General features: G+C 45.3%; 1 protein-coding gene across 2 annotated transcripts in view; it reads right to left on the bottom strand.

Moving 5' to 3' along the window:
* ITGB5 (integrin subunit beta 5) overlaps positions 1 to 18856 on the bottom strand; it is a 123517-nt gene that overhangs the window by 48700 nt on the left and 55961 nt on the right. For both annotated transcript variants that reach the window (XM_032149979.2, XM_032149980.2), the window contains exons 6-8: positions 8350 to 8511; positions 6779 to 6874; positions 4669 to 4758 (exon numbers count right to left, since the gene is read on the bottom strand). In XM_032149979.2, the coding sequence (XP_032005870.1) occupies positions 4669 to 4758; positions 6779 to 6874; positions 8350 to 8511 (348 nt within the window). The remainder of the gene's footprint in view (positions 1 to 4668; positions 4759 to 6778; positions 6875 to 8349; positions 8512 to 18856) is intronic.

Here is an 18856-nt window from a genome sequence, read left to right as displayed (position 1 = left end):
AAGCAGTCTGGAGAGAGCTGTGACTGGACTCTGGCCGGGTGCGGAGCAGGTGAAAGGAGAGCAGAGCTGACGAAAGCCTCTCCTGCTGCCCTGGCACACCCTACATGCACCAGGGACCCGTGCTGGGGCTCAGAGTCGGGAAAAGTCCAAGTGCAAGGAGCCTGAAGCCCAGCCCAGCCCTTCCCGTTGGCCAGGACAGCAGCAAGTAAGATGAGTACTTGGAAGGAAAAACCCAAACTGTTTTTCCTACTCTACTCTCACACACCACTCAACACAACACTTCTGACACCAGATGTGAGGATTTTTCCCCCACACACCATGCAGTTTCCTACTGGACACCGGTTGGTTATCTTCTAATTCAGCACAATTCTGACACTATCTACCTGGATATAGTGTCAGGTCCCACAGGTGAAGGGCTCAGCCCACGAGACTGCCCCCACTGCAGATGCCAATCACAAGTACTAGATTGTCACCTATACTTCCAGCTGATCGGCTATAAATTGAAATTCCTATGACCCCTTTCCTTCTTTCATCAATTTGCTAAAATGGCTCACAGAGCTCATGGACACACTTTGTTTACACTTACCCACGTATGAATAAGAGATAAAGGCTGCAGATGAACAGCTAGATGAAGAGAAACGGGCAAGGTGTGTGAGGAGGGTGCAGAACTTCCCTGTCCTCTCTGGTGCCACTCTCCAGGAACCTGTCCCACAGCTTTCCCAAGGCCCTCCAAATCCAGGCCTTCTCGGTTTTCACGGAGGCATCGTTACATGGGCATGACTGGTCACATCTCTGGCTACTGCTGATCCACTCAACCTTCAGCCCCTCTCCACCTCCCCAGAGGTCATGGAGTGGGGCTGAAAGTTCCAACCCTCTAATCACATGGCTGGTTCCCCTGGCAACCAGCCCCCATCCTGAGGCTATCCAGGAGCGCCACCCCAAGAGTCACCTCATTAGAACAAAAGATGTTCCTATTACCTAGGAAACTACGATGGTCTTGGAAACTCTGTGTCAGGAACCAGCATTAAAGACCAAATATTGTAACAAAAGATTCTCCTAGTGTCCTTATCTATAAAGGTTTTAGGGGCTTTATATTAGGAACTAGGGGTAGGGACCTATATATATATATATATATCTTATTATACCACAGTATCACAGGTTCTAATCAACACAGAAAACCAACATACCCCTAACATGACTTCGACCAACTGAACTTGCTTCAAAGATCTTGCAGTTTCACATTTCTGTATTTAATATATATATTTTAAATTTCACCTGAAGGGAGGGGTGGAAGAAGGGAATTATCAAGGGTCACTTTTTGGAGTAGTGGACATGTTTAGTATCTTTATGGTGGCGATGGTTTCACAGGTGTATACCTGTGCCAACACTCATATTATACACTTTAAATCCGTACAGTTTGCTGTATGTTAATTATATGTCAATAAGGCTTTACAATTCTTTTCCACTGGATTTGAATAGTTATTGTTGAGAGTATTCTAATAATCACTTCTTTTTTTAAAAAAAAAAAAGAGAGAGAGAGACAGAGACTCACTCTGTCTGTCACCCAGGCTGGAGCACAGTGATACGATCACAGCTCACTGCAGCCTTGAACTCCTGGGCTCAAGCGATCTTCCTGCCCCAGCCTCCCAAGTAGCATGCCCAGCTAATTTTTACAAAATTTTTTGTAGAAGCTAGGTCTCACTATGTTGACCAAGCTGGTTTCAAACTCCTGGCCTCAAGGGATCCTCCCAGCTTGGCCTCCCAAATCACCGGAATTACAGGTGTGAGCCATCACGCCTGGTCATAATCACTCATTTTTAAAAGTGCTGAGTTTCAAAGTACATTCATAAGTCATCAGCTTCATTTCACAACATGTTTGCTTACAGGAACCAGTTTAACTCGCAGAATCAAGCGACAGTGCTAGGTTCCCACAGTTCCTCTGGGAATTTGTTCCAGGTTCCAAAAGCAGCTCCAGCCCAGAACGATTGTTCCCTGTACTCATCCCTGCTCCCTACTCCCCATCAGCAGGGAGGGATCCACACTCCTCTCCTGGCCTCTGCCTACCACACAGGGAATGCCTTCCCTTCTCACTCCTTGACCCTGGGTCCCTGGATTTCCACTAAGAAAATGAATGTAGATATATGAGAAATCCTGCTCAGGGCTAAGGACTTATGAGATCCCATGCAGGGAACAAATAAGAAAGCCTCCTGCTCCCTGGTTTTCAGCGGTCCCAGCAGGAGCACAGACACACAGAACCTGCCAGTCACATAGAAGCTGGCTGAGCAGTGTGCCTTCCCTGCTGCTGCAAGGCTGCCCAACCAGGTCTATGGAACTGTGCGCCATGATGCCTTCTGATATCAAAGCCGCCAGGAGCAGGGGGCCTGGGCCTTCACCAGCCAATGCTCTTGGGGAGCCCCAGAGCTCTGAATTCAGGAGGTGGCTGATGAAGAAATGCTGACAAGTGGCCCCTCCGCAAAAGCCTTCAAGAGGGACCTCACCCCACTCAACAGAGCCCAGATGAGCTGCTCTTCAGCCATTTCTTCCCAAAGGCCCTGACTCAGCAGGAGGCAAGCGGTGGCCTCCCTGCCTGTGAAAGTGGGTCCAGCAGCAGTGCACCTTCTGCCCCATGGGGTCTCCCAGCTCTGGCATCCTCAGAGGGAAGGGGAGAGTGGCAAGGTAGGGGTTCTGGCTCTTGATTTGGTTCTCTTAGTTCAGTGTCCAGAGCTTGAGACCCAAGAGGCTCACAGCTCACACCAGCTCACCCCAGGAAAGAGGGTGACATTCACAGGCTGCCCCTCCTTCCCACGCAGGCTCACATCCCAAACCCTCTCTGGGTGTCACGCTTCAGCAGACCTATTGTGCCCACATAACCAGCTTACATGTTCCCCCCCTTCCTGAAGTATAAAGCAAATCACTCACCATGGAATCTGAAAGTCACTACGGTGTAAAGTTAATTAGGAAACCCTGTCTCACTGCACTCTGGGTTCTGAAGTGCCTATGGGATCTGGTGAGGCTCTAAGGGCCAGAGAATAGAAAAGAGGATGCTAGTATGAGGGCAATGGGGTAGGAGAGAAGGAAGTCTTCAGTTTCTCACAATAGGAAGTTCCAGGAGTATCTGAACCTGTGAGAGCAAGAGGACCCTTGGCTACAACAGATGGGGGCAGTGGGAAGGGGGAAGGAAGGAAGGAAAAACAGGCCAAAAATCCTCACTGCTGTCCACCCGGTCGCCTTTAGGACACTGAGGCTCCAGGGAACTAAGCGCAGGGCTGGCCACACCCCAAGCCCCAGGGTTCCCCCTAGCTGGGCAGTACTTTGTAACTCAAAACAGGGCCACATCGGCAGGTGGACAAGGCCAACATTGGGAAAGGCCGAGCTCCAAATACTCATTTGTAGTCAGTCACTACTGGGAAGGCAAGATGACTTTTCTCACAGATGTGTGATGCCATACTGATTCGTTAGGTTCCCAGGTTAGCCGGAAAAACCTATTTTACCTAAGTTTAGGATTAATAATGTTCCTTAAGCCACACTTTGTGTATAACTTAGTTTTAACAGGAAGATGCACTCTGAATGCCAATTTAGAAATTACCTGGCCCCTTGAGCAGGTGGGTAGGCAATGGATGCCATAACCATCTTGGGACCCACAAGGGAAGGGATAGCAGAGGGTCCACACTTCCCAGCACAAGAGCTCTGCCTGCCATTTGCCTGAGAGAAGGTAGGTCTGAGTCAAGTACTTCTGGAGTGTCATGAATTGAGGGAAAGGAGGGTAGGGAAGGGAAAGGCTTGGGAAGTGAGTCTGTGGATGCGTGGCTTGGAATGTGAAAGTGATTCCTAAACCACATCTATAAGAACTTGCACTTATTGTATTAGGGCCAATTTCACATGATATGTTACAATAGCATAGAATTTAATAGCCCCATTCACAAACCCTCTGAAAGGACTTCATTACAATCACATCCTAAGTAAGTAGGCAAAACATTGATTCTTTGGCCAGGCATGATGGCTCATGCCTTTAAAGCCAGCACTTTGGGAAGCTGAGGTGGGAGGACTGCTTCCAGGAGTTCAAGATCAGACCAACCAGGGCAACATAGTGAGACCTCATCTCTCTATCTATATTTTAAAATTAAAAACAAAAACAAAAAAATGGATTGTCGATTCTCCCATGTTAGTCTGCAGCTCTACGCTGAGCTCCATGAGCCTGAGGGATTCCCATCCTGCCACTGTGAGGTGAGCTCAGTGTGCAAGCTTTTCACTTTTTGCAGCGTGGTCCTGTGGCTGGTGGATGCTCTGCTCCCTCAGGCAGGGAATACGGTGGCAGCATTAGCCTGGGCACCGGATAGGTGGAGAATACCACTGCCTGCCTACGTGAGGTGTCAGAACCTAAGCACTTCCCAGGCCGCCAGCCTGAGTCTGAGCCACTCCTTGGCTCACTGAGATCTGCAGATGAGAGTCAAGATGGCAGAGGTGAGAGGGAGACTCATCAAGCAGGAAGGGTTTCTCCACCCTGAACCTGAGTGAAGCAGGAAGAAGATACCAAACTCAAGGCGACGGGGGAGCAGAGCCAAGAAGAGCAGCACGGTGAACTGCCCACCTGAGCCCGCGGCAGCTGCAGGGCCTCAGTGGGAGGGGGTGGAAGGGAGGTGACAGTGGGGGAAGAAACTGGTGACTTACATTATATGCATTAATAATCAGTTGAATAATATTTTTGGAGTCTCCGTCTAAAATCTCCACCGTTGTTCCAGGTATCAAGGCTGTAAAATTCTTGGGAAAAAAAGTAAAGAAAAGAAATAAGTTCATTTTGCCCGGCCAACCATCAGAGTGAGCATTGCTACACTGGGCTAGAACAGTAAAGACTCCTAGAACCATATCCTGCCACCTTCTCCCACCATGAACTGAAGAAGATCCCAAAGGGAAAAGCAAGAAGAAATGGCACAGAGGAAGAGTTGTTGCAGTAGGCTGTGGAATATCCAGCCCTATAGATCCATAGGAAAGGTGCTCACAAGATCTTTCTCTAAAAGATAATGTCTTAAGACCCCACCCCTCCCACGGTAACAGACAGCTCTCTAAAAGCCCATCTTCTAAGGTCGACAGCTCCTGACAGTTTCTTGCCATCTCTCCCCTGGTCTCTGAGGTATTCACAGGTTCAGCTTTCAGGATCTGCTCAATCTATTCAGAAGGAGTGAAAAGGGCAACTTTTCCAAGGGTCTCAAGTATAGACCCTTTCTTTAACAGGAAGCTGAGATACGAATGGTGCCCTCCCACGGACCTCTGAGGTCCTGTGGCAAAGGGGCAGCCTTGAAGTACCCTCCTTTCCTCTTTCATCTGTACTAACTCCTGAGTCTTCCACTTCTAACAGTGACAGAGACATCCACCACCCTCTGCCTGCCTTGGGACTGGATGGGCTTCCTCCCCCAAGCAAGGTGTATCTAGCTCTCAGGAAGGATGCTTAAGCCAATGTGGACTTCTTCCCTCTGGAAATATCTGGAAACCCAATACAGTCTGTGCAATTGAGCCCTCTAAAAACATAAAACCTTATTTGTAAGTGAATAGCTTTTTGTTTGTTTGTTTGTTTGTTTTTGCGACAGATCTCGCTCTGTCCCCCAGGCTGGAGTGCAGTTGCGCAATCTTGGCTTATGGCAACCTCTGCCTCCCGGGTTCAAGAGATTCTCCTGCCTCAGCCTCCCCGGTAGCTGGGATTGTAGGCGCACACCACCATGCCCTGATAGGCTTTATCCTGTTATCTTCCACTAAACAAAAAAAGAAAAACAATCCTTCTCCCTTGTTTCATCTTCTAACATTGATTTGGACTAAAGGAGGATAAAGAACTCAAGAAAATATTAAGTGGCATTTTATCAGTGATAATCTCAGGCAGGAGCAATAGAAAAACACAGTCAGACAAAGGTTCTTTTGTGGACATTCAAGAGCAAGAAGGAGAGGGAACTATGGCCAGCTGTTCTGGGGGTGGAGGGTGGAGAGGGATTCCAGATTAAGTTCTCATTGCTTCATCACGTAAAAGAATCTCAGAGGCGAGTTTACATTTAGCTTACATGAGCACACCGAGGAGATCTGTAATTCAAACTTGGCTCATCTGTGACTGTGAGGAGCACGTTCATGTGGGGAGTTTTTGAAGATAGTCCAGGGTGACCCAGGAACAGTTTCTTTAGACGGAACAGATCCATACCCAGACTGCTCTATTCACTCAGGACACTTATTTGTTTCTTTGGGAATTCCTGCCCCAGACTAAATGGGGCAGTCCAGGGTGACCCAGGAACAGTTTCTTTAAATGGAACAGATCCACATGCAGACTGCTGTATTCACTCAGGACATTTATTGGTTTCTTTGGGAATTTCTGCGCCAGACTAGCCCACTGGTCTCCTATAGTCTGCAGGCTCAGGCATAAAGCTCTGGAATACCGAGATTAGTGACGTAGCCTGATGAGATGCCTTATTTTTCTTTGTGTATATCTTCATTTCATTTTATATTTTCCTTCTCTAGTAGAGTGTGCCTCTCTGTTTCCAATTCATCACCCAAAAAAATGGGAATTCATGCTATTTTCAAGGTTTTTCTCAGAATCAGATTAGATGCTATATGTTCAAATTTCTTGTAAGGTATTCACTGCTATGCGAATGCGTAATTGTTTCCTCCTATTATTTTCCATTAGATCAAGACTGGGCTATATTCCACCCCTCCTTTGAATTTCCCCCATATAGGCAGAGTTGTAAACACTCCTCACCACCCTCTTCACCCCACCAATCACTAGCCTCCCTCCCTCCCAGCATACCTTGTACAGCATATAATGGTTTTTCGTCACTGCAAAGATGAGGTTGATGTTGTTCTCTGCCAATTTCTCTCCAAGCAAGGCAAGGGATGGATAGTCCTAAGGCCAAGGCAAAAGTCAAGGCTATGATATTCCTAACAGGTGTAAATACCAGCACCTGGCTCCAATGCACAGTCAGCAGCCAGCATTTGCCAGGGAAGCACCTTTTCCTTAGGTGGCCCGTTAGAGTCCCTTAATAACTAAGCCTTCTTGGTAGCTCCTGAACTGAGGAACTGAGTAGAGGAGACCCTCAAGGAAAGGACCCTCTGGCATCCACCAAACTAGATTCACTGCTCTCACCCCAGAGTGGAGAGGTGATGAGTGGAGGTTTTCCATATCTTGTCTGTGTCTCCATCCTTTCAGCAGGGAGGGGGACGAGTGGGGACGCCCTAGAGAACAGCCACCACATGCTACCCTCTGTCATCGGTGCCTCTTACCTTTCCTCTCTCCTCTAAGACTTTTCCTCTCTGCCTCCTTGCCCTATTTTCCTTCTCCTATGCCTAAAGCTTAGGTCTGCCAACATCCCCCACAGGTCCTGCTTCATCCTGCTTGTGGCTCAGATGGGCAGAGGAGGGTGCAGAGCTCTGGACTAAAAGTTGGGCCATGGGGCAGAGGTGCAGAAAGAGGAGGAAGAGAGGAAGCTGAGAGGCAGTTTAACAGTGTCCTGAGGGATTTTGAAGAATAATGATGGGTACAGGAGTCCGCATCTGGTGAGGTCCTACAGTTATAGTCCTTTTTTCAGATTCCATTATTCCTAGACAAGATGGAAGGCTTGGGCACTGACCACCTCTTGAAACTGGAGAAAATGGGCTTCTCTAAGGGAGAAAATTGGGAAGAATTCCTCTTTGGCCACCAGAATGGATTTGAGAAAGAAAAGGGTGCAGATTTTGTGGGGAAAATTGCATAGTGAGTATGCAAGATCTTGATCATTGTTGGGTCTGGATAATGGGCATGTAGGGTTCATTTTACTTGTCTATTATTATATATGTTTGAAATTTTGCACAAATTCTTTTAAATTGCATAGTTGTGGTTATAGACTGTTGGGAGTAGATGGTCCTTGGGACCTCTTATTCCATGCAGAACACTTCTGCTCACTACTGACACTGACAGGCAACTCACCACCTCTGGGAGCCCATGTCTAGAAGTCAGGAAGTCCTGCCCTATAACTTCTATACCAGTTGTGACTTCTGCAGGGGCACAGCACCCACCCTCCTTTAAGATACCCTCGCCACTATGAGATCTATCCTGTTTCCCCTGGGCCACCCGTATCCCAACCAAACACTCCCCATTTAGACGCACATTGGCAGAAAGATGAACAAGCTACAGAAATCCCTGAGAAATGTTGTAAGTCAATTAGGAGTTCTGGAAACCCAGTTGGAGAAGATTGAATAATGAAACCCAACACCAAGAATGGATCAGAAAGCCAGTGAATACTGAGGGCCAGAAGAAGGTTTCAAGGCTGGGCAAGTACTAAGACCATGGGCAGGGTCACAGGAGAGGCATCAGGGAAGGGGGGTCTGGTCCCCAGCACTCACCATCTGGTTGGATGCAGTGTACTCGTTGGCCTCGTTTAGGTGGCACTGGCCATCGTGTGGCTGCACCAGGCCTCCCAATTTTCCATCCAATGCGATGTGGGGCACATCATCCGTTGTGAACACCAGCAAATGCAGTGCATCTTTTCGCCAGCCAATCTTCTCCTGAAGGACAGAAGGTGGATGGGTACACCAGTCTTTCTGCCCAGTCCTGCCCTGGTCATGCAGGGCACTGGCCCCTCTCCAGGAGTCACGGCCTGAATCAGAGGCATTCCCCTTGCCATGTGTACCTGGGGCACACTCACAAAACCACTAGGGAGGGATTCCACAGGGGCTTCGAAGAGACATAGCCTGGACTGGGGAAGCCCAGATGCACACAGACAAATGTCCAAGGTTTTGCCCACTTTGGCCCATGCACCTGAAACCCCCTCCCTCCAGCCCATCATACTCCTCTCTGCTCCTTTCACTGATGACCCTCGAGGGCTGCTCCTCCTGGACGCTTCCCCTTTTGGCCTCAGCTATTCTTCCTTCTCCAGAACAACCTTTAACCTTCCCCCCTACCAGCTCCCCCATCAACATCCCCTGGTTGGCTGGGTTAGTCTAGTCTAAGATGACGGTTAAGATGGTTAAGTTCCCCCATTAGACCTGAGTCAATCAGAACAGAGAACTCAAATGACCAATAGGTGGGTTTGTCTTTTGAGGGTTTGTAAAACCTGCCATCTATTCTGGTAGATATAAACCACTCCAATCGTTATTTGAGCCACATTGGTGTTTAAAGTCAATCAGATCCCTATTCTCCCTTTACTGCTCCACTATCTGAAATTTATCCAGTCTTCAGACTGAGGCACAGCTGAATACAGTCTGTATGAAGGACTCTGCATTTTTCATACTCAGCCACTGTGGTGCCAACTCTACACAAAAACACTCCCAGTCATCATTTTTAGGAGCAGCTAGACCTTGATACAGAGCAACAAACACTGGGATATGGTCACCTTCTTAGTAATGGTGAACGGGCATCCCAAAATGCGTCCGTAGCAGCATGAATAAATGAAGGATTTAAACACTGCTGACCGTCTTCTATACCTGCACACTTGCTATTGAAATAGGAGACTGGATTCACAGACCTTACAGGTTAAAAGCTATTGCTCTCTTATGACAGATGAAGAGTAAAGGGTATGATCCTCTCTTACTTATCATCATAATGGTGGATAAAACAGCCAAAAGAGCTATGATATTTTCTCACTTGCTCCAGAGGCAGCATGGAAATAAAAAATAAATAAATCACAAAAGAGCCCCCCAACATGAGGAGGAAAAGAAGTTTGAAAAGAAGCCAGTGAGGACTGACAGCCAGGAGACCTATTGTGAACAAAGGGATTAGCCTTTTGGGGAATCAGTTTCCTAGACACTCAACATTCATCCAGCATTCAATCACTGATCTCTTACTGCATGCCAGGCCCCACAGAAGGCACTGGGTCCACAGAAAAGCTAGTTCCAGACCTCAAAGAGCTTATAGTCAAATGGAAACAGCAACTTCAATACGCCATGACAGGAGTGTTAATGAAGGAAAGTCCAATGCTAAAGGAAGCCAGGGAGAGGAGGAGGAGGGAAAGGCTTCCCAGCACAGACGAAACTTAAACTGAGCTGGAAAAAATGAGGACACTTCAAGGAAGCTGAAAGAGGGTGGGATGGCTCACACCTGGAATCCCAACACTTTGGGAGGCTGAGGTGAGAGGATGGCATGAGGCCAGGAGTTCAAGACCAGCCTAGGCAACATAGGGAGACCCCATCTCTACAAAAAATATTAAAAAATTAGCCAGCCATGGAGATGTGCCCCTGTCATCCCAACTATTCAGGTGGCTAAGGCAGGAGGATCACTTGAGCCTAGCAGTTTGAGACTGCAGTGAGCTATGATCATGCCACTGTACTCCAGCCTGGGCAACAGAGCAAGATCCTGTCTGTAAAAAAATAAATAAAAATAAAAACAAATAATTTTAAAAAAATTTAAAGGAAGCTGAAAGAAGGAAGAAGAAGGGAGAAGGCAGAAGAGGAAGTGGGCATTCTAGGTGCTAACAGAAGCTCAGAAGGGAAAGGAGCACAGTGAGGAGGCCAGACACATTTTAGGAACCTGGAGTGAGAAGCCTAGAAGGTCCCTTACTGCAATGAAATGCTAAGCCATAACAAAACTACTTATGGCTAGGAGTTGGAATAGTGGTTCTCCTTGCTGTCAGGATTGGAAGGGGTCACAAACAGGCTTTCAGGGTGCTGCTGATGTTCTGTTTCTTGACCTTGCGGGCATTTATCAAGATGTACAGTATATACATAAACTATATATAGTTTTCGGTGTGTATATTTTGATAAAGAGTTAAAACCTATTAAATAAATAAGGCAATGCATTATAAGCCATGGAGTGTGGAAAAGAGGGAGCCAGATACTTGGGAAATAAAACACAATAGAGAAAAAGTGTAAACTAGTAGAGTTTTTTGCAGGAAACATGTGAATCTGTTATCCAAAAGGGCACAGCCATGTGCTCAACACCCTAGCAAGGAAGCAGAAAACCAACTTTTAATTTGACAAATTGTATTAAGAACCTTAAGGAAAATCAGAGACCTAAATAAATGGACAGAGATATCATTTCAGGCTTGGAAGAGCCAATGGTGTTGAGATGCCATCTCTCTGCAAATTGGTTTATAGATTTGACACAATCACAATCAAAAGCCTAGAAGGCCTTTTTGAGAAAATGACAAGCTGATTATAATATTTATATGAAATTGTAAGCAATGGAAACTAGCCAAACAATTTTGAAAAAGAAGAACAAAGTTGGAGGACTTATTATCTTAGGTCAAGACTTCTTACAAAGCTACAGTAATCAAGGCTATGGTAATGACAAAATAGCTGCAATGACAGAATGCATAGATCAGTGGAACGGGATAGATAGAGCAAAAATAGATCCACACATATCTAGTCAATTCAGCAGAGAATACTGGAACTGGACATTCATGTGCAAAAAAAAATGAAGTTCAACCCACACGTCTCACCACACACAAAAATTAACTCAAAGTGGATCACTGACCTAAACGTAGACCTAAAGCTATAAAACTTCTGAAGGAAACCTAGGAGAAAATCTTTGTGACTGTGACATAGGCAAAGATTTCTTAGATAAGATGATTCATAGGATAAAAAGTTGATGAACTGGGCTTAATCAAAACAAAAACTTATTTGTTCAAAATCTTCTCTGAAAAATACTGTTAAGAAAATGAAATGACAAGGCACAGACTGGGAGAAAATATTTGAAAAAAATAAAATCTGATAGAGGATTTGTTTACAGAATATATAAAGAACTCTCATTAGTCACTAAGAAAAAAACCAAACAACTGAATTTAAAAAGTGGTCAAAAGATTTGCACAGGCAATTCGCCAAAGAAGAGATATGGGTGGAAATGAGCACACGAAAGGGTTCTCAGCATCATTAGTCATTAAGGAAATGCAAATGTGAACCACAGCGAGATAGCCATTAGATCCCTATTTGAATAGCAAACCAACAAACAAACCCTGACAGTATCAAGTGCTGATAAAAATGTGGAACGAGGCCCCGGGCATGGTGGCTCGTGCCTGTAATCCTAGCACTTTGGGAGGCCGAGGTGGGTGGATCACGAGGTCAGGAGATTGAGACCATCCTGGCTAACATGGTGAAACCCCATCTCTACTAAAATACAAAAAGTAGCTGGGCGTGGTGGTGGGTGCCTGTAGTCCAGCTACTCAGGAGGCTGAGGCAGGAGAACGGCGTGAACCTGGGAGGTGCAGCTTGCAGTGAGCCAAGATCAGGCCACTGCACTCCAGCCTGGGCGACAGAGCGAGACGCCGTCTCAAAAAAAAAAAACCAAAAAAAAATGTGGAATGATTAGAACTCTCATAATTGCCTATGAGAATACAAAATGTTTCACCAACTTTGGAAAACAGTTTGACAGATTCTTACAAAGCTAAATATACACTTACTATCAATCCAGCAATTCCACTCTTTGGCATTTACCCAAGAGAAATTAAACTTTATGCTCAAATAAAAACCTATATGCAAATATTTATAAAAATGTTATTCACAGTCATCCATAGAAACAATCCAAATATCCATCAGTAGTCAACGGACACATCATAATACATCCGTACAATTAAATACTACACTGCAATAAAAAGGAACAAACTACTGATAACACACCACAACATGGATGAATCTCAAAGCATTACGTTAAGGGCAAAAAGCCCAACTCAAAAGGCTAATTCCATTCATATGGTATCCAGAAAAAAAAAAATACATGGACAGAAAACAGATCAGTAGTTGCGAAAGTGGCTTAGGGTCATGGGAGGAGATGGATGACAAAGGCATGCTGGGAAACTTTCTGGGGTGATGGAAATAATCCATATCTCAATTGTGGGGGTAGCTATAAGACTTTATATCTAAAAAGGGTCAATTTTACTGTGTAAATTATCCTTGACTCAGTGATTCTACTTCAGGGGAATCTATCCACAAGAAGCATTCTGAAATACATGCAACAGTATTTTTATTAATAGTGAGAAAAAGGGAAAGGCATGAATATCCTACCGTGCTGGAAAAGGTAAATAAACTCAGATATCTTCTCTACAGCCATCAGAAATTATTCATAGAAAGTATAAAATTATGTGTAAATATCTACAATATAAGCTGAAAACAAAGAGTTTAGCACTATAGTTGTAGTGTGATTACAAACTACTTAAGAAACAAGCGTAACTCTCCATTAAGAGAACAAAATACCCCATAATGTGGCTGTGGTTGGGACTGGGGTTAAGGTTATAGACAATTTTTTGTTTTCCCATTATTTTCCAAGCTGTCTTTAATAGGCGGGCACAACTTCTGCAAAACTGGGCTCTGAATGTGGCTCTGTCATTTAACTTCTTCAGTGTCCAGTTCCTCCACGCCAGCTTCTTGAGGGTCTTGTGGGGACACAAAGTGGGGTGGCAGTAAGAAGACAGAACAATGTGGAATTTGGGTGCCTTCTGATGAGCATGTGAATTTTCTTGCTGCCCCTACTTACCTGTGCAGTTTCAGGCAACTATTCAACACCTCAAAAGCTTTTTTCTTATCAGTAAAACAGGAATAATAATACAAAACATGTACTGTGCACTTCCATTATTTTACTTAATCTTCACTGCAACCTTTGTGACATAGGTAATACATTGCGATCTCATAGGTAAGGAAACTGGTGTTCAGAGAGATGAAGTGACCAGCCCATCAACTAGCAAGGGCCAGAGAAGCCAGATTCAGATGACCAAACTCTTGCCCACATTCATATACAGAGAGGAACTGTGCATGTAATAAATGGGATAATTCATAAACATGCCTGGTTCATGATAGGCTCTCCACTTGTGGCTGCTGGATCCAAAATAAATGTTTGTTGAATGGAAGGTTGCATCTAAAATGGAAATGGCTCCACAAGTGAAGGATGGCTCAGCATAAGAATAATAATTCTGTTTTCTGTGAAGTGGGCACTTGTTATGTAAATGGCGTTAACAAACTTGGCCCAGAGGTTGGGCTGCTGCGCGAATGAGTCAGGACATGCTTGTTCATCACCCAGGCTTTCAGGCTTGGAGGCTTTACAAGTGGTGACTCCACAGAGTATTTACATTAAAAATAATTTCCCTTCTTGTTGGGTTGGCTGGCAGAGCTAGCTGTTTTGGAGGCTTGAGTTCTGTATTCCATGTTTGGGGAAGGAAGCAAAAGTGGGAAAGTGGATTGAAAAAAAAAAAAAGAAAACAATGAACTACAAATGGAATATAGCATGACGGCCAGAGTACATCAGCTTTGGAACAGATTCTGAGGTCAAATCTTTGCTCTATTCTAACTGTGGGCCCCTCAGTCAGTCACTTCACCTCTCTCAGCCTCAGTTCTTCATCTGTAAAATGGAAATAAGCCTGCTTTGCAGAGCTGCTGCTAGGTTTAGACAGAATGTATTAAAAAGTATTATAGTTAACACATAAAAGGGACTATAAAGGGAACTTGTAATTATTATTCCAGGACCAGTAATAATTTTTACATCTCTTCTCCTTTTACTAATTGATATGTGAAGCTATATAACTGTTACAGGGAATATAAATTATTGCATGCTAAACAATTTAAAAGCCTTGTATTAATTCAAAACTATAGTAAGATCCTACCACATGCCTTTAAAGTATCTAAAATTTAAGACTGATCACATCAAATGTTGATAAAAATATGTAGAGACTGGAACCCTCACACTCTGCTGGTAGGAATGTAAAATGATAAATGTTCTTTGTGTCAGGCCTCTGAGCCCGAGCTAAGCCATCGTATCCCCTGTGACCTGCACGTATACATCCAGATGGCCCGAAGCAAGTTAAGAATCACAAAAGAAGTGAAAATGGCCTGTTCCTGCCTTAACTGATGACATTCCACCACAAAAGAAGTGAAAATGGCTGGTCCCTGCCTTAACTGATGACATTACCTTGTGAAATTCCTTCTCCTGGCTCATCCTGGCTCAAAAGCTCCCCCACTGAGCACCTTGTGACCCCCACCCCTGCCAGCCAGAGAACAACCCCTTTGACTGTAATTTTCCACTACCTATCCAAATCTTATAAAACAGCCCCACCCCATCTCCCTTCGCTGACTCTCTTTTCAGACTCAGCCCACCTGCACCCAGGTGATTAAAAAGCTTTATTGCTCGCACAAAGCCTGTTTGGTGGTCTCTTCACAGGGACGTGAAACTTTGGAAAACAGTTTGGCAGTTTCTTAAAAAGTTAAAGACCCACCACATGACCCAACCATCCCACTCCTGGGTACTGACCTAAGGGAAATGAAAGCATACGTCCATACAAAGACATGAACATGAACATTTATAGCAGCTCTCTCATAACAGGCAAAAACTAATGTTCATCAACAGATGAATGGATACATAAACTGTTGCATATCTATGCCATGGAATACTACTCAGCAACAAAAGGAATGAATGGATACACTAACAGCATGAATGAATCTCAAAATAACTGCTAAGGGAAATAAGGCAGGCAAAAAAAGAGTGTATACTAGACATGAAATTTGAGTAAATGCAGTCTAGTGTGTAGTGACAGAAAGCAAATTCATTGCCTGGGGTAAGGGAGACAGGAGGGAAAGGAGGAAGAAATGATGATAAAGGGGCACAAATACACTTTTAGGGGTGAAGGACATGTTTGTTACCTTGATCGCAGAGTTGCTTTCGTGAGTGTACATAAACGTCAAAATCTGTTAAACTGTACACTTTCAATATGTGTAGCTCATTGTACATCAATTATACTTCAATGCTCTGGCTGGTCTTGAACTCCTAGGCTCAAGCCATCGCAGTGCTGGCCTCCCAAAATGCTGGGATTACAGGCATGCACCACCATGCTGGGCCCAAATACTTTTTTATTTGTTTTTTTATTTATTTTATTTATTTTTTTTTTTTGAGACAGAGTCTCGCTCTGTCGCCCAGGCTGGAGTGCAGTGGCGCAATCTCGGCTCACTGCAAGCTCCGCCTCCCGGGTTCACGCTATTCTCCTGCCTCAGCCTCTCCGAGTAGCTGGGACTACAGGCGCCCGCCACTACGCCCGGCTAATTTTTTTGTATTTTTAGTAGAGACGGGGTTTCACCGTGGTCTCGATCTCCTGACCTCGTGATCCGCCCGCCTCGGCCTTCCAAAGTGCTGGGATTACAAGCGTGAGGCACTGCGCCCGGCCTCAAATACTTTTTTATTTGATAGCAGTATCCACACAGAATTTATGTGCATGGGCTCAGGTATCTGGCTAATCTGAGTTCGGTCCCATGTCTCCCTTAAGTTGTTTTTGTGATCTTAGACAAGTTACTTAATCTTCCCTATCTCAGCCAACTTGTTTATAAGAGGGAGATAATAATGTATTGATAAAATAGGGTTGTTGAGAGAATTAAAGAAGATGATATGCATTGAGCAGCCCACTCAGTACCTGGTATGGGATAAATAGTAATTAATAGTTATCATCATAGTATTTCCATGGAGTTGAAAAACTGTTACTTATGTCTATAATTCAGAAGCACATCATCTTATATTTAGATTACATTAATAGAATTATGGATGATGTTTATTTCCTTTCTGCTTATCTACATTTTCTAATTTTTTATGTTGAATATATTCTCTTTTTATAAATAGTTTTTAAAAGAAGGAGAAGACCTATTTATTTAGCTGAACTTTTCTCTATGTCACTAAGTAAAGCCAAAATGTAAACAAAACCAATTTTGCTAAACATGACAGAGGTCAGCCTCAGATGAAAGCGTCAGGAGTGCGTGGGGCGGAAATGCACTGGACGCAGATACATGAAGCCAGGCATCCAGTCAGGGCTGCGAGTCCTGTCACTTTTCTTTGTTCACTGTCAAATTCACCAAGAGATCTATTTCCAACTCCCGCTTCCACACTCATGCGAGGGAACGACCTCACCTGTTTCATCACCCACAGAGATAGGTAAAAGGACTTCTCCTTTCACCTATTCCCAGGATCTCACAGTTCTGGTCCTAGGCCCTAGGATGCCTTTCAGCCAGCGCTCTCCTCTCCATCCTAAACAAACTGGCATGTCCTCCCAGCCTTGCTCTGATCTCACCATCCCAAGGGAAGAAGTGCTCCTCCCTCCTTGAGGAAACGCAGCCCTGCAAACCCCACTCTCTTTGAAGAATTTATTCCATTGTCACTCTCTCCTCTGGTCCCTTCCATTTGCCTACAAATATGCTCATGGCCCACTAATAACAAGCTTTCTCTTCACCCTGCTATGCCACCAAACTCTCATCACTCGCCTCTCTTTTTTAAGACTAGCAGACCTATTCCATTTCCTCCTCTCAGTTCCTTAAAATCTGACCTCACTCTCAGTCATCCATGAAAAGGGGAAGCGGGAATGAGATGGAAGACCAGCCCTTCCCAGTCACTGAGAAAATTAACAAAAATGGACTCCTCCCAGGAGTGAAGACAGGCTTGCTGGCTTGTTCACTTCCAACATCTGGCCCCAGAGAACATACGGACTGGCAGAGAGAGAAACAAATGGTTAGGGAGTAAAGGACCTGGTTTCACTAGTTTGAGGACACAAGCTTCCAGCCTGTGGGGCAATTTGGCTTCTTAAGGCTGAAAGGAGTCACACTCTGTGGCTACAGGTCTGACAAAAAACGAAGCTCATGCAGAGAACCAAGAACAGCTTCCATCCTTCTCTGCCCCACCCTCCACAGTTTGTCCCTGGTCTCTGTCCCACCTGACTTTCACCCACATGGTAAGGTGGCTCCATGGGAAGCCAACAGGAGCCAGGAAGAAGTCAGCTCAAAGTCAGCTGCACTTGGCAAATAAAATGAGCATGTATAGCAGAGTTAGTGGTCACTGTGGCCAAATACAGGGGCCGCTTAGAGGGTGCACTGCTGAGAACCAGAGAAGACAGGCTCCAAGGGGCTACAACAGGACAAAAGCACCAATGGATGACTGGGTAGAAAAACAGAGAAAACATGTAGCACCTGAAGTATGGAAGGAACCTCGGAGGTTCTTACACAGCCTCCCATCCAGTGCAGGGATCTTTCCTCCAGCACCTGCCACCTGGGTATGGGGCTCACACACAGACTCACTACCACACTGCTAAGCAGCTCTCCTTGATAGAAAATTCTTCCTTGGCCAGGCACGGTGGCTCACACCTGTAATCCTAACCCTTTGGGAGGCCGAGGCAGGTGCATTACCTGAAGTCAGGAGTTTGAGACCGGCCTGGCCAACATGGTGAAATCCTGTCTCTACTAAAAACACACAAGTTAGCCAGGCATGGTGGCATGTGCCTGTAATCCTAGCTACTCGGGAGGCTGAGGCACGAGAATTGCTTGAACCCAGGAGGCGGAGGTTGCAGTGAGCTGAGATCAAACCACTGAACTCCAGCCTGGGTGACAGAGTGCAACTCCATCTCAAACAAACAAACAAACAAAAAAACAAGAAAATTCTTCCTTGCATTGGACTCCAACCTGCTTTCCTGTGGCTACCCTAGTACATCCCCTGGAATAGCCAAAAGGGTCTATTCCCTCTTTTATAATGATATCTGAGGTCAGTAGCTGTGCTACTTCCCATGGTGTCTCTCTTCTGAGGATGTGGTTCCCATGCCTGGCACTACCCACTTATCCCTTCTGCTCTCTCACTGTCAATGTCTGTCTTAAACGCAGCTCCCAGAGGCAGGCCAGGCATGGTTGCCTGGATGTGGTCTGACCTGCACAGAGGAACTAGGCTGAAAAAGTGGCCTGTGGGCTCTGAATTGGACCTGGAGCATGAGGCCTGTGTTTGGCAGCTGAATCTTCCTACTAGCTCATGTTAAGCCTGGGGATCCCCAGGTCCATTTCATAGTAACTTATTTACACAAATGGACAATGGCAGAGCATGACAAGTGAGACAGGCAGATTCAAGGATGTCCCGTGGGAAAGTGCAGGGGAAGACCCAGACCACCAATTCCTGGGAATCTGAGGAAAGCCAATGTCCCAC

Source organism: Hylobates moloch, unplaced genomic scaffold, assembly GCF_009828535.3.
Source record: "Hylobates moloch isolate HMO894 unplaced genomic scaffold, HMol_V3 SCAFFOLD_4, whole genome shotgun sequence".
Classification (NCBI taxonomy): domain Eukaryota; kingdom Metazoa; phylum Chordata; class Mammalia; order Primates; family Hylobatidae; genus Hylobates; species Hylobates moloch.
Note: the sequence above shows the minus strand (reverse complement) of the source record. Positions and strands in the feature narration are given on the sequence as shown.